This window comes from Aspergillus tanneri, assembly GCF_003426965.1.
Source record: "Aspergillus tanneri strain NIH1004 chromosome Unknown AapTan_3_pilon_pilon_pilon, whole genome shotgun sequence".
NCBI lineage: Eukaryota > Fungi > Ascomycota > Eurotiomycetes > Eurotiales > Aspergillaceae > Aspergillus > Aspergillus tanneri.
Genome location: NW_022984630.1, coordinates 3,663,944 through 3,683,628, shown reverse-complemented (window position 1 = coordinate 3,683,628; position 19,685 = coordinate 3,663,944). Strand labels below are relative to the sequence as shown.

The 19,685-nt window shown below is 50.4% G+C and overlaps 8 protein-coding genes across 8 annotated transcripts; 6 read left to right on the top strand and 2 right to left on the bottom strand.

Moving 5' to 3' along the window:
• Window positions 1-512: 512 nt before the first annotated feature.
• UBC9 (E2 SUMO-conjugating protein UBC9) lies at window positions 513-1,255 on the top strand (the record flags this gene model as incomplete). The annotated part of the gene is made up of 3 exons (XM_033569706.1): window positions 513-547; window positions 639-803; window positions 862-1,255. The coding sequence occupies 3 exons, from the start codon at window positions 513-515 to the stop codon at window positions 1,253-1,255; spliced, it is 594 nt and encodes a 197-aa protein (XP_033428512.1).
• Window positions 1,256-2,132: 877 nt separating this feature from the next.
• On the top strand, window positions 2,133-4,395 carry ASN1 (asparagine synthetase B; the record flags this gene model as incomplete). Its single annotated transcript, XM_033569705.1, has 9 exons — window positions 2,133-2,158; window positions 2,289-2,339; window positions 2,397-2,422; window positions 2,482-2,508; window positions 2,566-2,601; window positions 2,673-2,821; window positions 2,875-4,133; window positions 4,190-4,294; window positions 4,353-4,395. The coding sequence occupies 9 exons, from the start codon at window positions 2,133-2,135 to the stop codon at window positions 4,393-4,395; spliced, it is 1,722 nt and encodes a 573-aa protein (XP_033428511.1).
• Window positions 4,396-5,063: 668 nt separating this feature from the next.
• Window positions 5,064-6,397, top strand: VDAC1 (porin; the record flags this gene model as incomplete). Its single annotated transcript, XM_033569704.1, has 5 exons — window positions 5,064-5,111; window positions 5,193-5,226; window positions 5,315-5,403; window positions 5,464-6,171; window positions 6,248-6,397. The coding sequence occupies 5 exons, from the start codon at window positions 5,064-5,066 to the stop codon at window positions 6,395-6,397; spliced, it is 1,029 nt and encodes a 342-aa protein (XP_033428510.1).
• A 437-nt stretch (window positions 6,398-6,834) lies between these two features.
• Window positions 6,835-7,587, bottom strand: ATNIH1004_005043 (DnaJ domain protein; the record flags this gene model as incomplete). The annotated part of the gene is made up of 1 exon (XM_033569703.1): window positions 6,835-7,587. The coding sequence occupies one exon, from the start codon at window positions 7,585-7,587 to the stop codon at window positions 6,835-6,837; it is 753 nt and encodes a 250-aa protein (XP_033428509.1).
• A 478-nt stretch (window positions 7,588-8,065) lies between these two features.
• MAP2_2 (methionine aminopeptidase 2) lies at window positions 8,066-9,768 on the top strand (the record flags this gene model as incomplete). The annotated part of the gene is made up of 7 exons (XM_033569702.1): window positions 8,066-8,105; window positions 8,168-8,299; window positions 8,386-8,981; window positions 9,040-9,303; window positions 9,356-9,517; window positions 9,573-9,659; window positions 9,712-9,768. 7 exons carry the CDS (start codon window positions 8,066-8,068, stop codon window positions 9,766-9,768), a joined length of 1,338 nt encoding a protein of 445 aa, XP_033428508.1.
• Window positions 9,769-10,610: 842 nt separating this feature from the next.
• On the top strand, window positions 10,611-11,986 carry ATNIH1004_005041 (sphingolipid delta(4)-desaturase family protein; the record flags this gene model as incomplete). The annotated part of the gene is made up of 3 exons (XM_033569701.1): window positions 10,611-10,802; window positions 10,861-11,139; window positions 11,207-11,986. The coding sequence occupies 3 exons, from the start codon at window positions 10,611-10,613 to the stop codon at window positions 11,984-11,986; spliced, it is 1,251 nt and encodes a 416-aa protein (XP_033428507.1).
• Window positions 11,987-13,146: 1,160 nt separating this feature from the next.
• SCS2 (putative integral ER membrane protein Scs2) lies at window positions 13,147-14,381 on the bottom strand (the record flags this gene model as incomplete). Its single annotated transcript, XM_033569700.1, has 7 exons — window positions 13,147-13,590; window positions 13,659-13,769; window positions 13,827-13,942; window positions 14,003-14,061; window positions 14,120-14,142; window positions 14,208-14,278; window positions 14,342-14,381. 7 exons carry the CDS (start codon window positions 14,379-14,381, stop codon window positions 13,147-13,149), a joined length of 864 nt encoding a protein of 287 aa, XP_033428506.1.
• Window positions 14,382-15,699: 1,318 nt separating this feature from the next.
• Window positions 15,700-19,168, top strand: RAD52 (DNA repair protein rad52; the record flags this gene model as incomplete). The annotated part of the gene is made up of 8 exons (XM_033569699.1): window positions 15,700-15,781; window positions 15,859-16,190; window positions 16,250-16,749; window positions 17,160-17,460; window positions 17,553-17,639; window positions 17,702-17,881; window positions 17,940-18,117; window positions 18,165-19,168. The coding sequence occupies 8 exons, from the start codon at window positions 15,700-15,702 to the stop codon at window positions 19,166-19,168; spliced, it is 2,664 nt and encodes an 887-aa protein (XP_033428505.1).
• Window positions 19,169-19,685: the final 517 nt, after the last annotated feature.

Genomic DNA, 19,685 nt, shown 5'->3' with positions numbered 1-19,685 from the left:
CTTGTACTTTGTCCTTGACCTGGAATTGGTCGCGTTACCCTTCCATGAGCCTTTATCTGTGATGTCTTTGTATTGCAGGATAAAGAGTGGCCACGCGGAGGCTGGCTGCAAATTCTTCTGGGCGTCAACAGTCCCTGGGGAGATAACGAGTGAATACCTACCTAATACGTAATACAATTATGGAAGGGCATAAAATGAACTGGACCGATCATCATCCACTCAGTGTCACCTGCATATTGGTCATGTGACTGACCTGGACATATGGAATGATTGGCTGGGGAAGTACATTCAACAATTTCCATTCACGGAGCCTCAGTTCGGTGACGGTCTACATTTACTCTTCTCTTCTACACCCAGCTTCTTCTTCTTTTCTCCTCCTCCTCCCTCTTATCTCTCTTCTCGTCACTCCCTCAACTCCCGTTATCCTCCCACTGCAGTCTCTATTACTCAGTTCTGCCTCGTTCTAAACTCCTCTACCGTCTCTACTGTGCGCCTGTTTTTAGAAAGTCAACATGTCGCTCTGCCAGAATCGCCTAACTGAGGAACGGTATGTAAGAATGTGACGTTGGGTCATGTCGCGCATCCCCCAGCTGTGTCACTGTCGCAAATGCTGACCGCGAACCCTTAACCCCGCTCAGAAAGCAATGGCGCAAAGACCACCCATTTGGATTCTACGCGAGACCCGTCCGGACCGGCCAAGGAGTGTTGGATCTGAAAAAATGGGAATGTGGCATTCCTGGAAAGAAAGATACCATATGGGAAGGTGGGCTGTTCAAGTTGGATGTGATGTTCCCCGATGGTGTGTATTGACCTTCATTTCTTTGGTGGCGGGATTTAACTAATCCGCGGTTCTCGCTATAGAGTACCCAACCAAGCCGCCGAAATGTACGTTTGCCACCTCTTCCAAAGGCTTGAAAATGGGCAGAAGATCTCCTACTCTCTCTTCTTGTGTTCTCGCTGGAGAAGCACCACTGACCATGCAATCCACACCATCGCAACAGGCAAATTCTCCCCTCCACTCTTTCACCCCAACGTTTACCCGTCTGGAACTGTCTGCCTCTCCATTCTGAACGAGGAAGAAGCCTGGAAACCAGCTATCACCATCAAGCAGATCTTGCTCGGCATTCAGGATCTTCTAGATGACCCGAACCCAGAATCACCAGCCCAGGCCGAAGCGTACAATATGTTCCGACGGGACCGAGAAGGCTACACTAATCGCGTGAAGCAACTTGTGAAGGAAAACCCTGGGCATTAGGAGCTACCGGGACAATGAGCATGCGACTTTCCACTGATTCCCCCCCTTTCCGTTCTTGTGCTTTTTCTGTCTCATTCCTTTATCTTTTTGTTTTTATCTCTGTTTCAATGCGCCAACAGATGATATCATTGTTGGTTGTGTCATGTTCAAATGGTTCTTAAGATCTATTTCGGGGTTCAGGCGATTTTGTGGCCGACACTGCGGAAGGATAGACTCAGTATGCTCATGGAGATGATACATGATCGTTTCAGTTCTTTCAGCATTATCCTAGCGTTAGCCCGAACGAGGGGGACAGCGAAGTGGATGTTTAGCCGGATTGCATACCTCGTTGGGTTCGACTGTATTTTTTTCGTTTTTACTTCTTTTCGATTCTTTTATAGCGAGAGCAAGGCGTCCTAGAATTGATCAAAATCGGCGGATCCGCATGGAGTTTTAAATTCTTCTATTTTTCAGTTAGAGTGTACTTTCTAGCCCGCCTCGGGTATTATATCAATAGCGACCGATGCAATCTACTGTCCAAGAAGAATGTACTACTAGGAACTAGTGCCTGGAGCTAAGGCAGGGGATCTTGTACATGACTTCACTATGTACTTCTACTATGTAACTACCTAGTAAAGGTACTTCCTAAGCCAATGACAACCCGGGCGAATGGCAGCGCCGGCAGCGGTTATCTTATCGTGGTGAGTCAGTCGAATTGTGTGGCCGAAATCGTCCCTCGTCGATTCCCGCCCCGCAGAACAATTAAAATCAGTTTTTTCCTTTCTCCCCCATACTAGCTATACTCCCTCTTCCTGCTTGGTTCATTCATCTGCCTTCTTCGCTTGGTCTTCTTGTGGTCTACTTTTGTAGTTGAGCATCTCAATTGCTTGTAGCCAGCATGTGTGGTATCTTCGCGTGTCACCAGTATGTCTTTTTTCCCCCCTCTTTTCTTTTGTCCTCGTTTTGCCCCCGGCCATTCCCCGCCGAACTCCGGGGCATAGAAGGATGAGGATTCCTTCGAGTATAGTGTCGCATGCTGACCATGTCCCGATAGTCATCCCGATGTGCAAAAATTTAAGCCTACGGCCTTGCGCATGGCCAAGGCGTAAGTCTCGAGTTCTTTCTGCGGATTCCTTGCAATTGAGGCTAATTGCCATTTCAGTGTGCGCCATCGTGGACCCGATTGGAGTGAGTCACACTGTTGGGTGTCCCGGAAATGCATTCCTCTAACCGATCAACTACAACAGGCGGAAACTTCATCTCGGAGAGCACTAGTTAGTCAACCCTAAATGGTCGTTGCAATGGTTCTGTGAAAGTTAACTGGCCTGTAGTCCTCGCGCACGAGCGTCTGTGTATCGTCGGTGTCGGTACGTACCCTGCCAAGCTTTCCGCTGCCGAACTTGTCGGACTAAGACTCCCTCTTTTTCTTCACCTAAAGACTCTGGAGCTCAGCCACTCGTTAACGACGACGGCTCCCTCGCTCTCGCCGTCAACGGTGAGATCTACAACCACCGCATCCTGAGGAAACACCTCAAGACCCAGTACAACTTCAAGACACATTCGGATTGTGAAGTGGTCATCCCTCTGGTATATGCAGCACATTTCATGTGGTGGGCGCACATTTGGCTGACAAAATTCAGTATATGGAACATGGCCTCGACGCTCCCAAGTACTTGGATGGCATGTTCTCCTGGGTCCTCTATGACAAGAAGCAGGACCGGGTTGTCGCCGCGCGTGACCCGATCGGTATCACCAGCTTCTATATTGGCTGGTCCTCCGAGACCCCTGGTGCCGTTTACTTCGCCTCGGAGTTGAAGTCCTTGCACCCCGTTTGCGATAAGATTGAGGGTTTCCCTCCCGGCCACATCTACGACTCCAAGACCGGTTCCATGACGCGATACTTTGAGCCTAAGTGGTGGGACCCCACTAACGTCCCCTCCGCCCCGGTCGACTATATGGCCATCCGCCATTCATTAGAGAAGGCGGTCCGGAAGCGTCTGATGACGGAGGTTCCTTACGGTGTGCTGCTGTCTGGTGGCCTGGATTCTAGCTTGGTTGCATCCATCGCCCAGCGGGAGAACCTGCGCGTGCAGGAGGCCGCTCAGAAGGCGCTCCAGAACCAGACCGGTACTTCCGATCTGGTCGGTATCGACGATACCAACGAGCTGTCCAACGTCACTACCTTCCAGCACTTGCACTCTTTCTCCATCGGTCTTCCGGGAGCTCCCGACACCGAAGCTGCCCTCGAAGTCGCCAAGTTCCTTGGAACGAAGCACCACGCGTTCACCTTCACCGTTGAAGACGGTCTCAATGCCCTTTCCGACGTCATCTATCATCTTGAGACCTATGACGTGACCACAATCCGTGCGTCCACCCCCATGTATCTGCTGAGCCGCAAGATCAAGGCCATGGGCGTCAAGATGGTTCTGAGTGGTGAGGGTAGCGACGAGATCTTTGGTGGCTATCTTTATTTCCACGCTGCCCCCAACAAGGAGGAGTTCCATAAGGAAACCAACCGGAGGATCAAGAACCTGCACTTGGCCGACTGTCTTCGAGCGAACAAGTCCACCTCGGCTTGGGGCCTGGAAGCTCGTGTGCCCTTCCTGGATAAGGAATTCCTTGAGGTGTCCATGGGCACTGACCCCCAGGACAAGATGATCACAAAGGAGCGCATCGAGAAGTACATCTTGCGTAAGGCATTTGACACCACCGATGAGCCGGACAACAAGCCCTATCTGCCAGAGAAGATCCTCTGGCGTCAGAAGGAGCAGTTTAGCGACGGTGTTGGCTACAGCTGGATCGACGGCCTCAAGGACCAGGCTGAGTTGCACGTTACGGACGAGATGATGAAGAGCCCCAAGCCCGAGTGGGGTAACGACATCCCTGACACCAAGGAGGCGTAAGTGTTGCCTCTCTACAGGTCGGTCTAGCGACGAACTAACCCACACACAACAGGTATTGGTACCGTATGATGTATGATGAACACTTCCCGGCGTACTGCGCATCCACCGTTGAGCGTTGGATACCTAAGTGGTCGAAACAGACGGACCCCAGTGGCAGGTGAGCATAGTATTCATTTACTTATTTTCGCAACTGTCGCTGATGTGAAACTTCCCAGAGCTATTTCCACTCACAACGCTAAATACGACGATGCCGAGTAGAATCTTTGAATGATAGGTTAGAACCTGTATAAGGACGGGATTTTGGTATAGAAGTATGCATAGATTAGTTATCAGAGGTGCCTGGTTTGGGCATAAAAGCTTATTTCCAACTGTCTCCGGGGAATAATATTCACTTTCATTTCGGGTCAATCTAGGTAGTCTCTTTCCGATGCCGGATAGAATCTATCTGGGGTAAAAGAACGCTTCATCAAACCTCCTGACGTGATTTGTCATTTGATTAAGCTCTGGTGGTGATCAGGGGCCGTGATGGCGTGAAATCCATGGATGCGCCATAGGACCAAGGGGCTCCCTGTCCACTGGATCGATCACTGGAGCTGGGGTTAACGTCGCTCCCAAGAGCAACCAGAGGTAATATGCTCGACGATGTAGTATTAAAGATTCAAGTACATACAATTATTAATTACTGTCGAGATCGAAGCCCCAGGCATCGGAATCACGGGACTTTGCGACTTTTGCCGGGCAGGGGAGCCGTAGCCAATCATGTCCGGCGACGCTACCCGTGGGTTTCCCCATCATTGTTTGGCGACTTAACCTCACTTGTTCTCCCCATCGCTTTTCTTTCCCTCCATCTTTCCTCTCCCCTCATAGTTCTCCCTGCGCCTATCAATCACTTCATCCCCATCTTCACCATCTCCTCCTCAGTCAAAATGTCTGCCCCTGCTGCTTTCTCCGACATCGCCAAGGCGGCCAATGATGTACGCAATTCTCCTGCATTCCTCTTACCGTACTGTCAGTTCCTCGGGAAGGGATTTTCGTGCTAATGCTCGCCGCTGCAGCTCCTGAACAAGGACTTCTACCACACCAGCGCTGGTATGTGTCTTCACTCTTTCCTCTCCAGCGACCATGATCGGTCCATTCACTTCTTGAGACTTCTTTGGCTAACTTGAATCCACTCTAGCTAGCCTGGAGGTTAAGTCCAAGGCTCCCAATGGCGTCACTTTCAACGTGAAGGGCAAGTCTGCCCACGAGGGTCCCATTGCTGGCACTGTAAGTCTCCTTGGATGGATTGTAGGATATGAATGGACACTAATGATGCCCTCCGCACAGCTCGAGGCCAAGTATGTCGACAAGCCCACTGGTAAAGGCCCCCTACGACGCAGACCTCCCGACCCCAGTTGCACTCCGCAGCACGAGCCTCGGTCGTCCATGTTTTCCTTCTCATGCGGCCACACCTCGTCTAAGCGTGTTCATTTGACTTTCACTTCAAGGATTAGCGATCATGCAGTCATGCTAATGTTGCGTCCCTGCCCAGGCCTCACCCTCACCCAGGCATGGACGACTGCCAACGCCCTCGACACCAAGCTGGAGCTTGACAACAACATCGCCAAGGGCCTGAAGGCTGAGATCCTGACCCAGTACCTGCCCGCCAAGTCGTCCAAGGGCGCTAAGCTCAACCTCTACTTCAAGCAGCCCAACCTGCACGCTCGTGCCTTCTTCGACCTTCTCAACGGCCCCTCGGCCAACTTCGACGCTGTTCTCGGCCACGAGGGCTTCCTCGTTGGTGCTGAGGGCGGCTACGACGTTCAGAAGGCCGCCATCACAAAGTACTCCGCTGCCGTCGGCTACAGCGTTCCCCAGTACACCGCTGCCATCACCGCTGGCAACAACCTGACTGTCTTCGCTGCCAGCTACTACCACCGTGTCAACGCCCAGGTTGAGGCCGGTGCCAAGGCCACCTGGGACTCCAAGGCCGGTAATTCCGTCGGTCTTGAGGTTGCCAGCAAGTACCGCCTCGACCCCTCTTCCTTCGCTAAGGTAAGTTCTCCCCTTAAAGTCGATAATAATACATCCGAAAGCGAGCTAGTCTAACTCCTGTCTTTCCGCTATACAGGCCAAGATTAACGACCGTGGTATCGCCGCCCTGGCTTACAACGTTCTCCTGCGCCCTGGCGTCACCCTTGGCCTTGGTGCCTCTTTCGATACCCAGAACCTCAACCAGGCTGCCCACAAGGTTGGTGCTAGCTTCACCTTTGAGGCTTAAATCTGTCATCCGATGTCATTAGCGATAAAGAAGAGCTAGAAGTTATATCTGAATTTGCATTCTGAACGGCCCCTGGGGGAAAGGATGGTCTGGCCTGCTGGGTTGTTCTTGAATGTCATTTTCATTTAATCATGTATCGTAGTCATCGACGGTAATTGTATATCAACCAAATTTAAATTTCATTTGTTCCTTGGGAGATGTATTGAAGTCTTTTATTATTTAGTCCTGTTTCTAGGTTGGTGATATAAGTGTGTCTATATATACATGGGTACATTCTGGGTATGTTGCATACTCCTTCTCGGGCGTAGTAGTCCACTCCAGCGATGTTATCACGTCACGGTGTAGGACATCACTCAATGTTCGATCTATCCGGAAGGAAGCCTTGCCAGCCTACCCGTTCGAATCCTCAAAAAGAGAGGAGGGGGGGGGGGAAGAATCTACTCTTCTTTCCGCCGAGAAGACGTCTTGCTAGCCTTACTGGTTCGCTCCTCTGACGAGTGGAACATTCCCGTCATGGCGGCTGCCACAATCAGGATGCTACAGACCACGGTGAACCGCATGATAAAATCGCCCGAACTGCCGATATGTCTCTCATTGAACGTCGAGTCCATGGCGCGAGAGCGGCGTTCCTGACGCCGAGCGTCCTCAGCCGTCTGTGTCCGGTAATGCCCGCGGGCATTGAAATGGTAGATGGAATTCCGGTCAATGAATGACGTAGGGTCATCGTTGTGTGTACTGGCCCCGGCACCTCTCCCCGCCGACGACGACGACGTCCCCGGTGGGTGTTTCCGATTCCCATAGCCCCCGTGCGCGTAGAAGCTCGGCGGTGGACCACGGAAAGCGCCCTGTCTTTTACTCAGGCCGCTGGCGGGACGGGACCCGGCGTACGAAGTGCCCTTGTTGTGGAGGTTGGCACCGTGGCTACTGTAACTGCCCATAGGATGCTGGCCCGGGTTGGCTGTGCTGTGGGTCGAAGACATATGGTGGGCGAGAATGCCATGGTCACGGTCGTAGGAGGCGCGTTTGGTGTGATTCCCGAGGACATTGTAGGCTGATGAGATGTGGGCAAATCGTGACGAGGCAGTGGGATCATCACGGTTGCGGTCAGGGTGGTGGCGCAGGGAGAGGGAGTAGAATTGTCTGGGATTATTGAGCTGGGTGTTAGCTATGAGTATTGATTGGGGTTTCATGTTTCCACCTAACAAGATTAGATCGGGCTTTAGAGGCCGCTCACTTTTTTATCTCAGCTGTAGATGCCGTCACCGGCACCCCCAGGATTTCATAATAGTTGGGTTCTCGACTGGCTCCATAGCGTGTAGATGTAGTGGTGGAAAAGGTCACCGTGGAGGGAGGCAAATGACGACAAGCGGTATGGACAATCGGGAGTCGAGGGAGAGTCCTCACACGAGGAAATGGCATTCCGCTTGCTAAGCGTCCTTCACATTTAGTTGTCGACCATGGACAATGAAACTGGTGATGAGAGGGAAGGTGCAGATGAATGGGATGAATGATTCATGCACAGTCGGGTATGAGATCGATCGATCGAGGCCTTGGCGCCCCAGATCCCGACCTGCCTGTTCCCCCTCATTTTTTCTTCCCTCTTCCAGTTTCCTTTCCAAGTCTGCCCAACCCACCAACCACCCTCAGGTTTTTGTTTCTGTTCCCGCCATGGCTGCTCAGACTAGTGAGAAGCTGCAGAAGCTGGACCGTGAGTCGCCATTGCTCCTGCCTCCTTCCTGGATCGCTGGTCTGATATTGATATGGTTCTAGTGAACGGCCAGAGCGGCGAGGCTAAGGCCGACGCTCCTGCCGTCGGTCAAGCCGAGGCCGGGGAGGCAGACGACGATTCGGATGACGATGCAGATGATGGAAATGTGGCTCCCGAGGGTGCCGCCAGCGGAGGTGCGTTGGTTTGATCAACTCCCGTCTTCTCTCATTGTGTTCGGAACATTGCGCTGACTCGGGCGGTCCATTTTCAACCATCACAGCTGCCAAGAAAAAGAAGAAGCGTAAGACCAAGAAGAAAAAGAAGGGTGGCGCCAAGGTCCAGAGCTCCCCTCCGAGGGTGCCCGTTGCGAACCTATTCCCCAACAACCAATTCCCCGAAGGCGAGATCGTTGAGTATAAGAATGAGAATTCATATCGGACCACCAACGAAGAGAAGCGTTATCTCGACCGTATGGACAATGATCGCCTGCAAGAATACCGTCAGGGTGCCGAGGTGCACCGTCAAGTCCGCCAGTATGCGCAGAAGAACATTAGGCCTGGCCAGACCCTGACGGAAATCGCGGAGGGCATTGAGGATTCGGTGCGTGCCCTGACTGGCCACCAGGGCCTTGAAGAAGGTGACAACCTTAAGGGAGGCATGGGTTTCCCCTGCGGGTTGAGTATCAACCACTGCGCGGCTCACTACACCCCCAATGCGGGCAACAAGATGGTGTTGCAGCAGGGCGATGTAATGAAGGTGGACTTCGGCGCACATTTGAACGGCCGTATCGTCGATAGTGCATTCACCATGGCCTTCGATCCGGTGTATGATCCACTACTGGCGGCCGTCAAGGATGCCACCAATACTGGTATTCGCGTATGATCGTTCCCTTCTCAAGCGTTCGATGGAACTTGGAACTAACGGTGGCATCTAGGAGGCGGGTATTGACGTTCGCATGAGCGATATTGGTGCCGCCATCCAAGAGACCATGGAGAGCTACGAGGTGGAGCTGAATGGCACAATGTATCCTGTGAAATGTATCAGGAACCTCAACGGTCACAACATTGACCAGCACATCATTCACGGCGGCAAGAGCGTCCCGATCGTCAAGGGTGGCGATCAGACCAAAATGGAGGAAGGCGAAGTGTTTGCCATCGAGACCTTCGGTAGTACCGGAAAGGGTTACGTGAGGGAAGATGTAAGCAGCCTGATCTTCCGGCGTTGGCGATGTACTCACCCCGTTGCTCCAGATGGAAACCTCTCACTACGCGTTAGCCCAGGATGCCACGCCAGTGCCTTTGCGTCTGTCATCGGCGAAGAACCTGTTGAACGTGATCAACAAGAACTTTGGTACCCTCCCATTCTGCCGTCGGTATCTTGACCGGCTGGGGCAGGAGAAGTACCTTCTAGGGGTAGGTGGATATCAGTCTGTGGATGGAACATGGGAAATTAACGATACTTCCTTAGTTGAATAACCTCGTGTCATCTGGAATTGTCCAGGACTACCCGCCTCTCTGTGATATCAAGGGCTCCTACACAGCCCAGTTTGAACATGTAAGATGCCCCGACTACTTTTCTGAGCTATGGACTAACGAGGTCGATCCAGACGATTGTTCTCCGACCCAATGTCAAGGAAGTGATCAGTCGTGGAGACGACTACTGAGGATTTTGAATTAGACATAGTGGTGTTGATAGTATATTGACTACACGAGCTGAGATGCCGTGAATATTGTCGAAAAGAATCCATTTTACGTAAATAACGAACAATCAACCACGCTCCATTGTTATTGATTCTCCTTTTATACTAGAGCTTTTATATTGTATTTATTTTAGTAGAATGCGGCTGGTACAGTAGGTAGAGTGGGGAGTGTGGGTCGAGTAGATTAATTAACTGTGCCGTATTATATCCATGAGCTAAACCGATGACAGCTTTATATCCTGCTGGCTTTTAATCACACAATGCAAAAGATACGCGGACAACCTGGTGTCTTCGTATCTCATCCATGCTCCATGATTGGGGCTATATTTCACTGGTTGGAGTACTATGAAAACAGCATGGATCTTGCGTTTAGGCAGCGTCTCAACACGGAAGACGTGTGATGGCAGTCAATGCTGATATTGTGTTGATTGAGTACTCCTTACAAGACCAAGTCAAGCCGTGCGCAGCGCAAAACAAAAAGGGTTCGAAAATGTCACAGCAATTGAGATATTTGGGATATCTCAATTGTAGGAATTTATAATTAGATCATCCGTTTCATCTCCATATGCATATCCCCTTATATATTGCTAGGCAAATGCAGTAGAATCAGTGGATGCGCACAAAGCGAACCACCGGATAGCCCCACGTGGAAGGCGTGTCTCCGAGCGCCCTCATGTTGTTGCAATTAATCAGTCGGATCCCTTCCACTCTTCTTCTTTTTCGCTCCCCGTTTCTTCAACCCTCTCGTCCATGGCGTAGACTCTCTGTCTCCCTTAAACTCATCTCACTCTTCCATTCTCCCTACCATGTCCCCCGTCATCGCCACCGCTTCCACACCGCAACTCCGCGGATCCGCAGCGACGAGCAATGTGGTTGAGAAGCCCTCGATCCGAGTGCCTCCCGCAGAGACATCCGCAGTCGACGACCATTTCTTTTGGACATATACGGAAGAGCCCCATCGATCGAGACGTCTGGCTATCATCAAGGCCCATCCCGAGGTACCCTTCAATCCCGACCCGCGCCGCTGGTTGTTCTAACGTCTTGTCTGTCCATCAGGTAACCAAGCTCTGCGGTCCGGAACCGTTGACAAAATATGTGGTGCTGGGCGTCGTCTTGCTGCAGATATGCTGCGCATACCTCCTCCGTGATACACCCATGCTCTCCTGGAAGTTCTTGGCGACCGCATATGTGATCGGAGCGACTGCGAACCAGAATCTGTTCCTGGCCATCCATGAGATCTCGCACAACCTGGCTTTCCGCTCCCCAATGGCCAATCGCCTGTTGGCCATATTCGCCAACCTCCCCATCGGACTGCCCTACAGTGCAGCGTTCCGCGTAAGTGGGAGATTAAAAAAAGCTCTCCGAGAGCCGGAACTTCATCGCTGACACGGTGTCCGAATAGCCGTACCATCTCACCCATCACAAGTCTCTAGGCGTCACCGGTCTTGATACCGACCTCCCTACAGCCTTGGAGGCCTTCGTGCTCGACTCCCTTCTGGGCAAGACGTTCTTTTGCACTTTTCAGATTCTCTTCTACGCCGTCCGTCCCATGTTCATCTACAGCCCTCCTTTCACCGCTATCCACCTCGTGAACGTGATCGTTCAGCTGTCCTTCGACTACGCCCTCACCAAGATCTGCGGCGGATCCCTCCAACCTTTCCTGTACCTGATCGCCAGCTCCTTCCTGGCCGGTTCCTTGCACCCTTGCGCCGGCCACTTCATCGCCGAGCACTACTTCTTCTCCAACTTACAACACGGCACCGAGTCTATCCAGGAGCAGAAACAGAAAAAGACCCAACAACCCCATCCGCTCGACTCCCTACCTCCCCCGGAAACCTACTCCTACTACGGACCCCTCAACGTCCTCACCTACAACGTCGGCCTACACAACGAACACCACGATTTCCCCGCCATCCCGTGGACGAAACTCCACGCACTGCACCGTATCGCTCGCGAGTTCTACGAACCCTTGCCCTCCCACCGCAGCTGGGTCTGGGTCATCTGGACGTTCATCCTGGATAACAACGTCGGCATGTGGTGCCGCGTTAAGAGAGCCCAGGGTGGTCGCATTGTCGGCGGTGGCGGCAAAAGCAGTGGGCGCGCCGGTGAAAGCATTTCTGCCTCGTCGGCGGCCGCAGATGAATCAGGCAGTGGCTGGAAGGAGAGTGAGATTCAGAATTAATCAATTCCCATCCTGCTGCTTTCTTTCCTTCTCTCTTTCTTTCCTTGGCCTATTATGTTACATATGTGATATTATCTAGCTGGTACTTTGGGATGGTTGATAATATGGTAAATATATGTATGAGAACGATATACGTTTGTCTCTCTTTGTCGTAGAGGATTCTTTTTTAAATAAATACCATTCTTATTAGATTTAGGACCTGCATTTGTAGGTGTGGAAAGCCCGTGTTGGCAAATCAAATCACTTGCCCCTCCCTATAAGGTCAGGTGAGGCGGCTTATATACCGCAACATCAGCTCGTAGGGTTTCATCTTTGTCATTCTCTCTTCTCCTTTCGAAAATCGAACGCTATTCATTCTTGTTGCATATTCTGCATCTTTAGCTTAGTATCCATTCCTTTATTAGGGTTGATTCCCATCATACCTACTTTCTCCACATCGTATTACTACAGTAGGATGTATACAGAATACATACCACCTATGTGGCTAATCCATATCAACTAGAGGTAGGAATACACTGGACAAAGACTAGAATACCATGTAGCACTAAACAGAACCAGGTACACACACAGTGCATACAAACAATATGCATCAGTTTGGACCGACAGTTTTGCCTATAGAGACAAGCTCATTCAATTGATTAAGTACTCGCTATCAGAAATAAACAATAAACACAAAATAGAATAGGAATGGCATGCGTGGTTGGACGTGAAATATCATATGGCAGGATCAAAGGACCCAGGCACAACCGACTGGTACAGACGTTGTATCACGTCGGACTTGGGTGTCTCTAACATGAAGATATAGAGTATGGAGAGGTTTGGGGAAGTGTTGATCTTTTGTTAATCATATTTATGTGGAAGTGGATTGGCTACCTCCATCGGGTCATCTCATGATAAAATAAAAAGAAAAGCAGAAGAAAATATAAAGGGGGAAATGTGGTAGAAAGGAGTAAAGAACAGGTAACAGGGGAAGAATATAAACCGGTCACATGGAAAGTAGAGTGCTGGAATAAACGGACGTAACTCGATGCTGATGCTAACAGAAACAAAAGAAAACCACAGACTTAAAGAAGAGAATCCAGTTGGTTGGGAGAAATAGAGAACAAGCAAACGGATAGGGCAGAAGTGAATTAAAACAGGAAAAAAGAACGGTTCCGCGGTTAGAATAGGAAGTACGCAATCAAGAAACTTAGCAGGCACAAACCAGCGACTACTTGCACCGGCACACCTGACTCGTTGGATTGGGCGGATTGCTGTTGCAGCATCGGCGCGGTCGACTTCTCGGTTTCACCTCCAATCTTCCTCTGCCTCAGGCCCTGGTCGGCAAGCCTGTCTTTCAGTTTCTGGATCTGGAAGTTGGCCTCGGCAAGTTGGGATTTCAGGTCGCTAGAGGAGGGCGTAATGCCTACTGCCGGCGATTTGGAAGACGTGGCAGATGCATCATTCGTTTGTGAGGTAGAAGTGTCCCGCTTGGGCCTATCGCTGAAATCCGGCGGTGGGATAGGTGACGTGTCGTTGGCGCTTTTGCTAGTCAATCCAACGGCGGGAGTCTCGTAGTTGGCATTGGGAGAAGTGTAAGCAGGGGGTTCTTCGTCAAGGACATTCTGGAGGTGAATCGTCAGTTTTGTTGCCTTCGAGGATTTGGAAAGCCAGATGGGATCAAGGAACGTACAACGGTGCCATTGGCTTCAGCCTCTTGCTCGGCAGGCGCGGAGTCCTCCGCGGCCAACCAGTTCACACGGATCTTGCGCTCTTGGATCGAGGATTTGGAGGCCTTCTCGAACTATATAACCGGGTTAGAGACTTGTGTGAGCAACACTCTTCAGGGAGATTGGCGTACAATAGAAGTGACATTTGCGAACTCCATCTCACCAGTAACCGCGACGGTCTGGACGAGGAACTTATCCTTGCACTTGGCATCAACCGCTGGTTCCTCCTTCATAGCCTGCAGGAGCACTGATTTGAGTCAATAAAGCCGCTTAAACGCACGATGTTCATGTCCTTGGGGTAACCCACCCTGAACCTCTACATTCTTCCCAGGTTCTATGCGACCCGAATTTGGACGGACACAATAACTTGGGAATGATTAGTTATCGCCTAGCCACCGCCACGGAGAGAAATGGTATGACATACTGTTTAGGGGCGGTTGTTTTGACCTAACATATATAAAAGCGTGGTCAGCATGCGATCGACAGACAACCCGAGCTAACTCTGTGCATACCTTAAAAACAACTGGCTCCGGGTTGTCATTGCTAAGGTGCAGGATCTGGCACACTTCCCGGTTGAAGGGGCCTAGATTTATTCAGCATAAGCATCCTCAGCAATTTAGATGTCATAATTCAGAGAGGGGCTCACGTTGGAAGGCCAGCTCTGGCGGCTCAAGGACGATGGACATGGCGAAGGCGTAGACAGGAGTGCGAAGGGTTAGGGATGCGCAGGCAACGAAAAGGCCAGACAAGGTATTCTGAGGGTCGAAAGAAGACGAACGCGCGCGGTGGGGAACGATTAAGCGGGTGCAAGCCGGCTAGACTGAAGTGGATAATGGGTGGAATAGGTAGGAGAGAGAGCGCCCACACACGGCAGGCAGGATTATTATTAGAATTTGTCGATAGTGAGCGATTGTTATTCCCCATTCGTTTGGGGATGAATTGCTCGATCGCAGCTGACTCAGCGCCGTCACAGGCAGGGCAGTCAGGTGATGTCATCAAGGGGTTGGCTCGAAGTCTCCCGGCCATGATCTAGATACGTACTTAATATAAAGTAGGTGGATTTCGTCTATCTCTCATGTCTTCCCCAATGTATCTAGATCTATCGACTCATCCGTTCCTGGGACGCTCCGTCGATCGAACTATCCCTTTCGTCTTGGTTCCTCGGGATCCACCGCTGCACATTCTCGGAACCTTTCTAATAATACAAAACAAAGATCTGGAGCAGCACTAATTCCTCGACACATGTGATATGAATCTTGCGTCAGGTGGTGTGCTTAAATGCGAGATCATCCAGATTGCACCCTGGCCACTTTCTGGTTCTAGCGCCTGTCCCATGAGCCTAATCGTCGATTCTCCCGTAGAAGGCCTCTTTGTATGAGAGAGAGAATGCCTTTCTTCTTGACACCTCTCGTGGAACACTACTAACCGGCTCCCAAACTCGAGTACCTCGGAGTAACATCAGCCCTGCTAGTTGGATCCAAGAGAACTACCGCCAATTTCCTTCTCGGTTTAGGCTGATTCGTGCTGCGTTAGTTATTTCCAGAGGATAGCCAGCTCTAGTACATAGATTCCAGATTAGATATTCCTATTCCCCTTATGCAGGTAGACACATGGTTCTGCTTTTCAAAGGCGCTGGAAATCAATCTTAGGTACCTAGATTAGGTATCTCTAGTAATGTACTTCGTAGAGTTGTGGGACGCCTCGGTGTGTAATACATGTATGGCCCATACATACGGGAGACGGCTACGGACCATTCCTCCGCACAGGTGACGTATCGCTTGCTGGTGCTCCACGGTAGAACTCTTACCTTTTTGATTCCCTTCCACTTGTTGCTCCTGTCCTCGCCTTTAATCACCCTATTCTTCATCACTCAAGCATCTTCTCTGTATCATTCCGTCCTCAGTACGTCAACAAGCAACTACTTTTCATGGTACCCCGCATTCAAACCTCAATTTGTTGTTCACCTCGATCGCATCCTTCCATCTAACGACACCATCGAATACAATGTCCTCCGATTTGGACCAGCTCATTGAAATGGGCTTTGACAATGAAAGGGCGGAGCTAGCGGTCGCAAGAGGTGGTGGTCGTACGTGTTCCTTTAATCTACACAGATTACATTTGTGCTCTGTTGGCCGAGAGAACCCCGCTGATGATTCTTCATAGTCCAGGGTGCATTGGAATGGCTAGAGCAAAACCAGGACAAATCCATTGAGGATATTAAGGAGGCTGTAGCGGAGGAGGGCCCTGCGCTTCAACCGGGTGAGGAGGCGAGGAGCTTGGTCTGTAATGAATGCGGCAAGCAGTTTCGAAATCATGCACAGGCCGAATTCCACGCCTCTAAAACTCAGCATGTGGACTTTGCGGAATCAACCGAGGAGCTTGCACCCTTGACTGAGGAGGAGAAGGCGGCCAAACTACAAGCGCTGAGAGAGAAATTGGCAGCCAAGCGGGCTGGACAGTCTGAACAAGATAAGGCCGACCAGAAGAGAAATGAAGTATGGGGACACACCGGATACGTTTTGAATCGGCAGATACTTACCCTTATTTAATGCAGGAAATCCGGCGGAAGAGCACCAAAGAATCACAAGCCGCCAAGGAGGAACTCCAAAGGAAGCAAATGATGAAAGAAGCCGCGCAGAAGAAGAAGGAGAAGCAAGATGAAATTGAAGCCAAACGGCGAGTCAAGGCCAAGATCGAAGCAGACAAGGAAGAGCGGCGACTAAAGGCTGAGCGAGAGCGAGCTGAACGGGCTGGCGCAGTACCTGTTCAACCGGCACCTGCTCCATTGGCTACCACTTCCGGGCCAGTTGCATCCAAACCGGCCTCGGCATACACAGAAACCCGCCTGAGATTCCAGACCTCCAAAGGAAACGTCATGAAGACTCTCCCGGTCACCACCACCCTGTTTGAGGTTGTTGTAGCCTTGGAGAAGGAAGATGGGGTTTTAGTGCAGAGCTTCTTGCAGACGTTCCCAAGGAAAGTGTTTGACAAGGAGTTCTTTGGGGAGTCCCTCAAAGACCTGGGTCTTATTCCCAGCGCAAGTCTGGTAGTGCAGTGATTGTGGCAGCTTGACTATTAATCACATTTAATAATAAATCGCCCCTTCTAACATACTAGAATAAACTCCAATGAAAAGGAATTTGTGCCAGTTAAGCTATTAACGATTTGTTTTAATTAATAGATCAGTATGTAAATGTACACCGAGAACATCATCTACCGCCCAATACCGGCTCACGTGATATCGTGATAAGGCCGTGTTGGTATCAGTCCTGTCACGCGTCTGCCTCTGCTGACGCCTGCTCTTGCTTCCTGCTCCTCACCCACCTCCATCATACATTTTGGTCACTGGGCCGCTCAATGATTCCTTCATTGTTTATATATCTCTATTGTCACTATGCCCGCGTGAGCCCACCAATACCCCTTTGTCCCTAGCTCCCAGACCGCAGAGCTAACCGCGTATCCAGCGTTGGTGATCAGCATCGTGGTGGTCCGACTTCCGTAATGATGCCAAACTCGACTGGATCAATTGCGGGAAATCCATTTGAAGATTCTCAGCGCCGCATTAATGAGTACACAGCGCAGGAAATTGCCACACTCCAAGCGCGTCTTGATAAGAAATTAGGGCCTGAATACATCTCGTCAAGACCCGGTGCCGCGGGACAGAGAGTGCATTACCTCTCTGCCGACAAATGTATCAATCTAGCAAATGAGGTGTTTGGCTTTAATGGCTGGTCGAGCTCGATCCAGAATATTCAGATCGATTTTGTATGTCCTACAGCATTCTCAATACAGCCGAATATGTGACCCCAAGCTTAGGAGACTGGGTTTTCTCCTACTAATTACAATTTTCTCGACAGGTGGAGGAAAGTCAAAATACTGGAAAAATAAGTTTGGGTTTGTCCGTGATAGTAAGGGTAACCTTGAAGGATGGAGCCTATCACGAGGTACGTCGACTTATCCCGGCTCCCAAACTGGGCCCCAAGCTTACCCCTTGTGTTTACGTTAGGATATCGGTTATGGCCACATCGAAAATTGCAAAGGGAAAGCTGCAGCTTTCGAAAAAGCTAAGAAGGAGGGTACGACGGACGCTCTCAAACGCGCGCTGAGAAATTTCGGTAACGTTCTCGGAAATTGTATCTACGATAAAGACTATGTTTCAAAAGTTACTAAAGTCAAACCTGCGCCGGTATGTGGTCGCTTGACGGGTGTATCTTTATACCTACTGTTACTGAACCTTACTATAGACTAAATGGAACGTCGGTGACCTCCATCGTCACCCCGACTACGCCCCGGTCAAGAAGGAACCAGTTCAACCGCGACCAACTCCAGAGGATGACGATCTTCCTCCTCCAGCAGGCGCTCATAGAAATAGCAGTTCCAACGATTCTGCTGCGGCGTTTGATGCGGACGGAGAATTTGGGAGTATGTAGTGCCAAAATTATCCTCTGTGTATTCGCTAACAACTCTAGGTGATTTATTTGATGAAGCCGATTTTGGAGTTACCGGATCTGGAAATCCAGACGAGATAGTCTTGGAACCAGAAACACACAAGCAACAACCGCCAACGCGTCTAAACATACCCAACACGTATCAGGGACACCAAGGGAATTATCCTCGACCGCCTCCAAAGGCTAATCCAGCGGTTGTGACGCCTTCGAACCCAGAGCGATCCTTCAATCCGACTCCTGGTGCCAGGCATATCCCCCCTCCTGTCCCCAATAGCCGGCATAATCCACCAGCATCTCTGGATTTGCAGCAAAACCCCCCGAATGCGAGAATGATGCCGCCAGGGCACAAACCTAACCAAGCATCCGCGCTACCTGTCTCAGACGGTCAGATACCTGTCAAACGAGAATTAGGGCCAATTAACAATGAAATCAAAGCCCATGAAATAATTCCACCTGCGAGTTCACCGTCCATTCCATCGGCCTCTTTCTACTCCGCTCGAGGGGTAGACATGCTACGGGAAAACCCTCACGGTTCTTCTATAGCACCTGCATTCGACCCTCATGCCGAGAGCCCGTCCATCCGCAAGACTGCAGGCGTTGACCACAGCAAAACTGTCCCGATCTCCAGACCTATGATTGCCTCACCTGCCACAAATAGCACACGGGACTTCGTCAATCCTTCCACAGATATTCATCGAAAAATTGGTGCACCCGGAGCTGCTGGTGTTGGTAGTCCCATGAACAGAGGCCAGACGACTTCATCCTACCGCCCATTGACTCGACCCAACTTAGATCCTCGAACTGCTGCCAACGCTGCAGCTGCAGATCGGGCAAGCGTCGGACCCCAGATTGCACCACAAAACGTGAATGGGAAACGACCCCCTCTGAATGACGTGACGAATGCATCCACTCCCGGTGGTAGCGGGCCTATTCCTGCGAGTGGAATTAATGATCCTAAGAGGGTAAAGTTTGCTTGCGGTCCTACGGCACAGCAGCCACAACAGCCACAGCCGCAGCAGCAATAGCTACGCATATACCACACTTGCAATACCTTAAGAGAGCCCAACCAGAAGAAATAGAATACACGGGCCTTATCTCTACGCATTGTTTGGCGATCTGTCTAATTTGGTACATTGAAGGACAACCGGCGTTCATGGAATAGGAACGGGAAAGGAATGGACTGTTATTTGAATCGACCATGTGTACCTTTATCTTCTTTTGTTGATCTGCTATTCATTCAAGCCGTATTCTTAGGATACAATCTTATCATGCATTCAGCATTGCCATGGTCGTCCAATCGATCTAATGCTCATACGGTGGATTTTCAAAGAACAGATGATAGCTATAGGCAATCAAAGTATACCAGGTTCCGTCTTCATGTGGACATATATGCTTAATTTAATCTTGTTCTTTTCAAGTTTGTATCTGGAAGTATTCCTCTGGCTATATAATTTCAACATTTGTCAGCAATTGGGACAGATGGTATGAATATTGGTATCAACCTACTATCCAAAGTTCTATAGGTATAAATCTACTACTAGA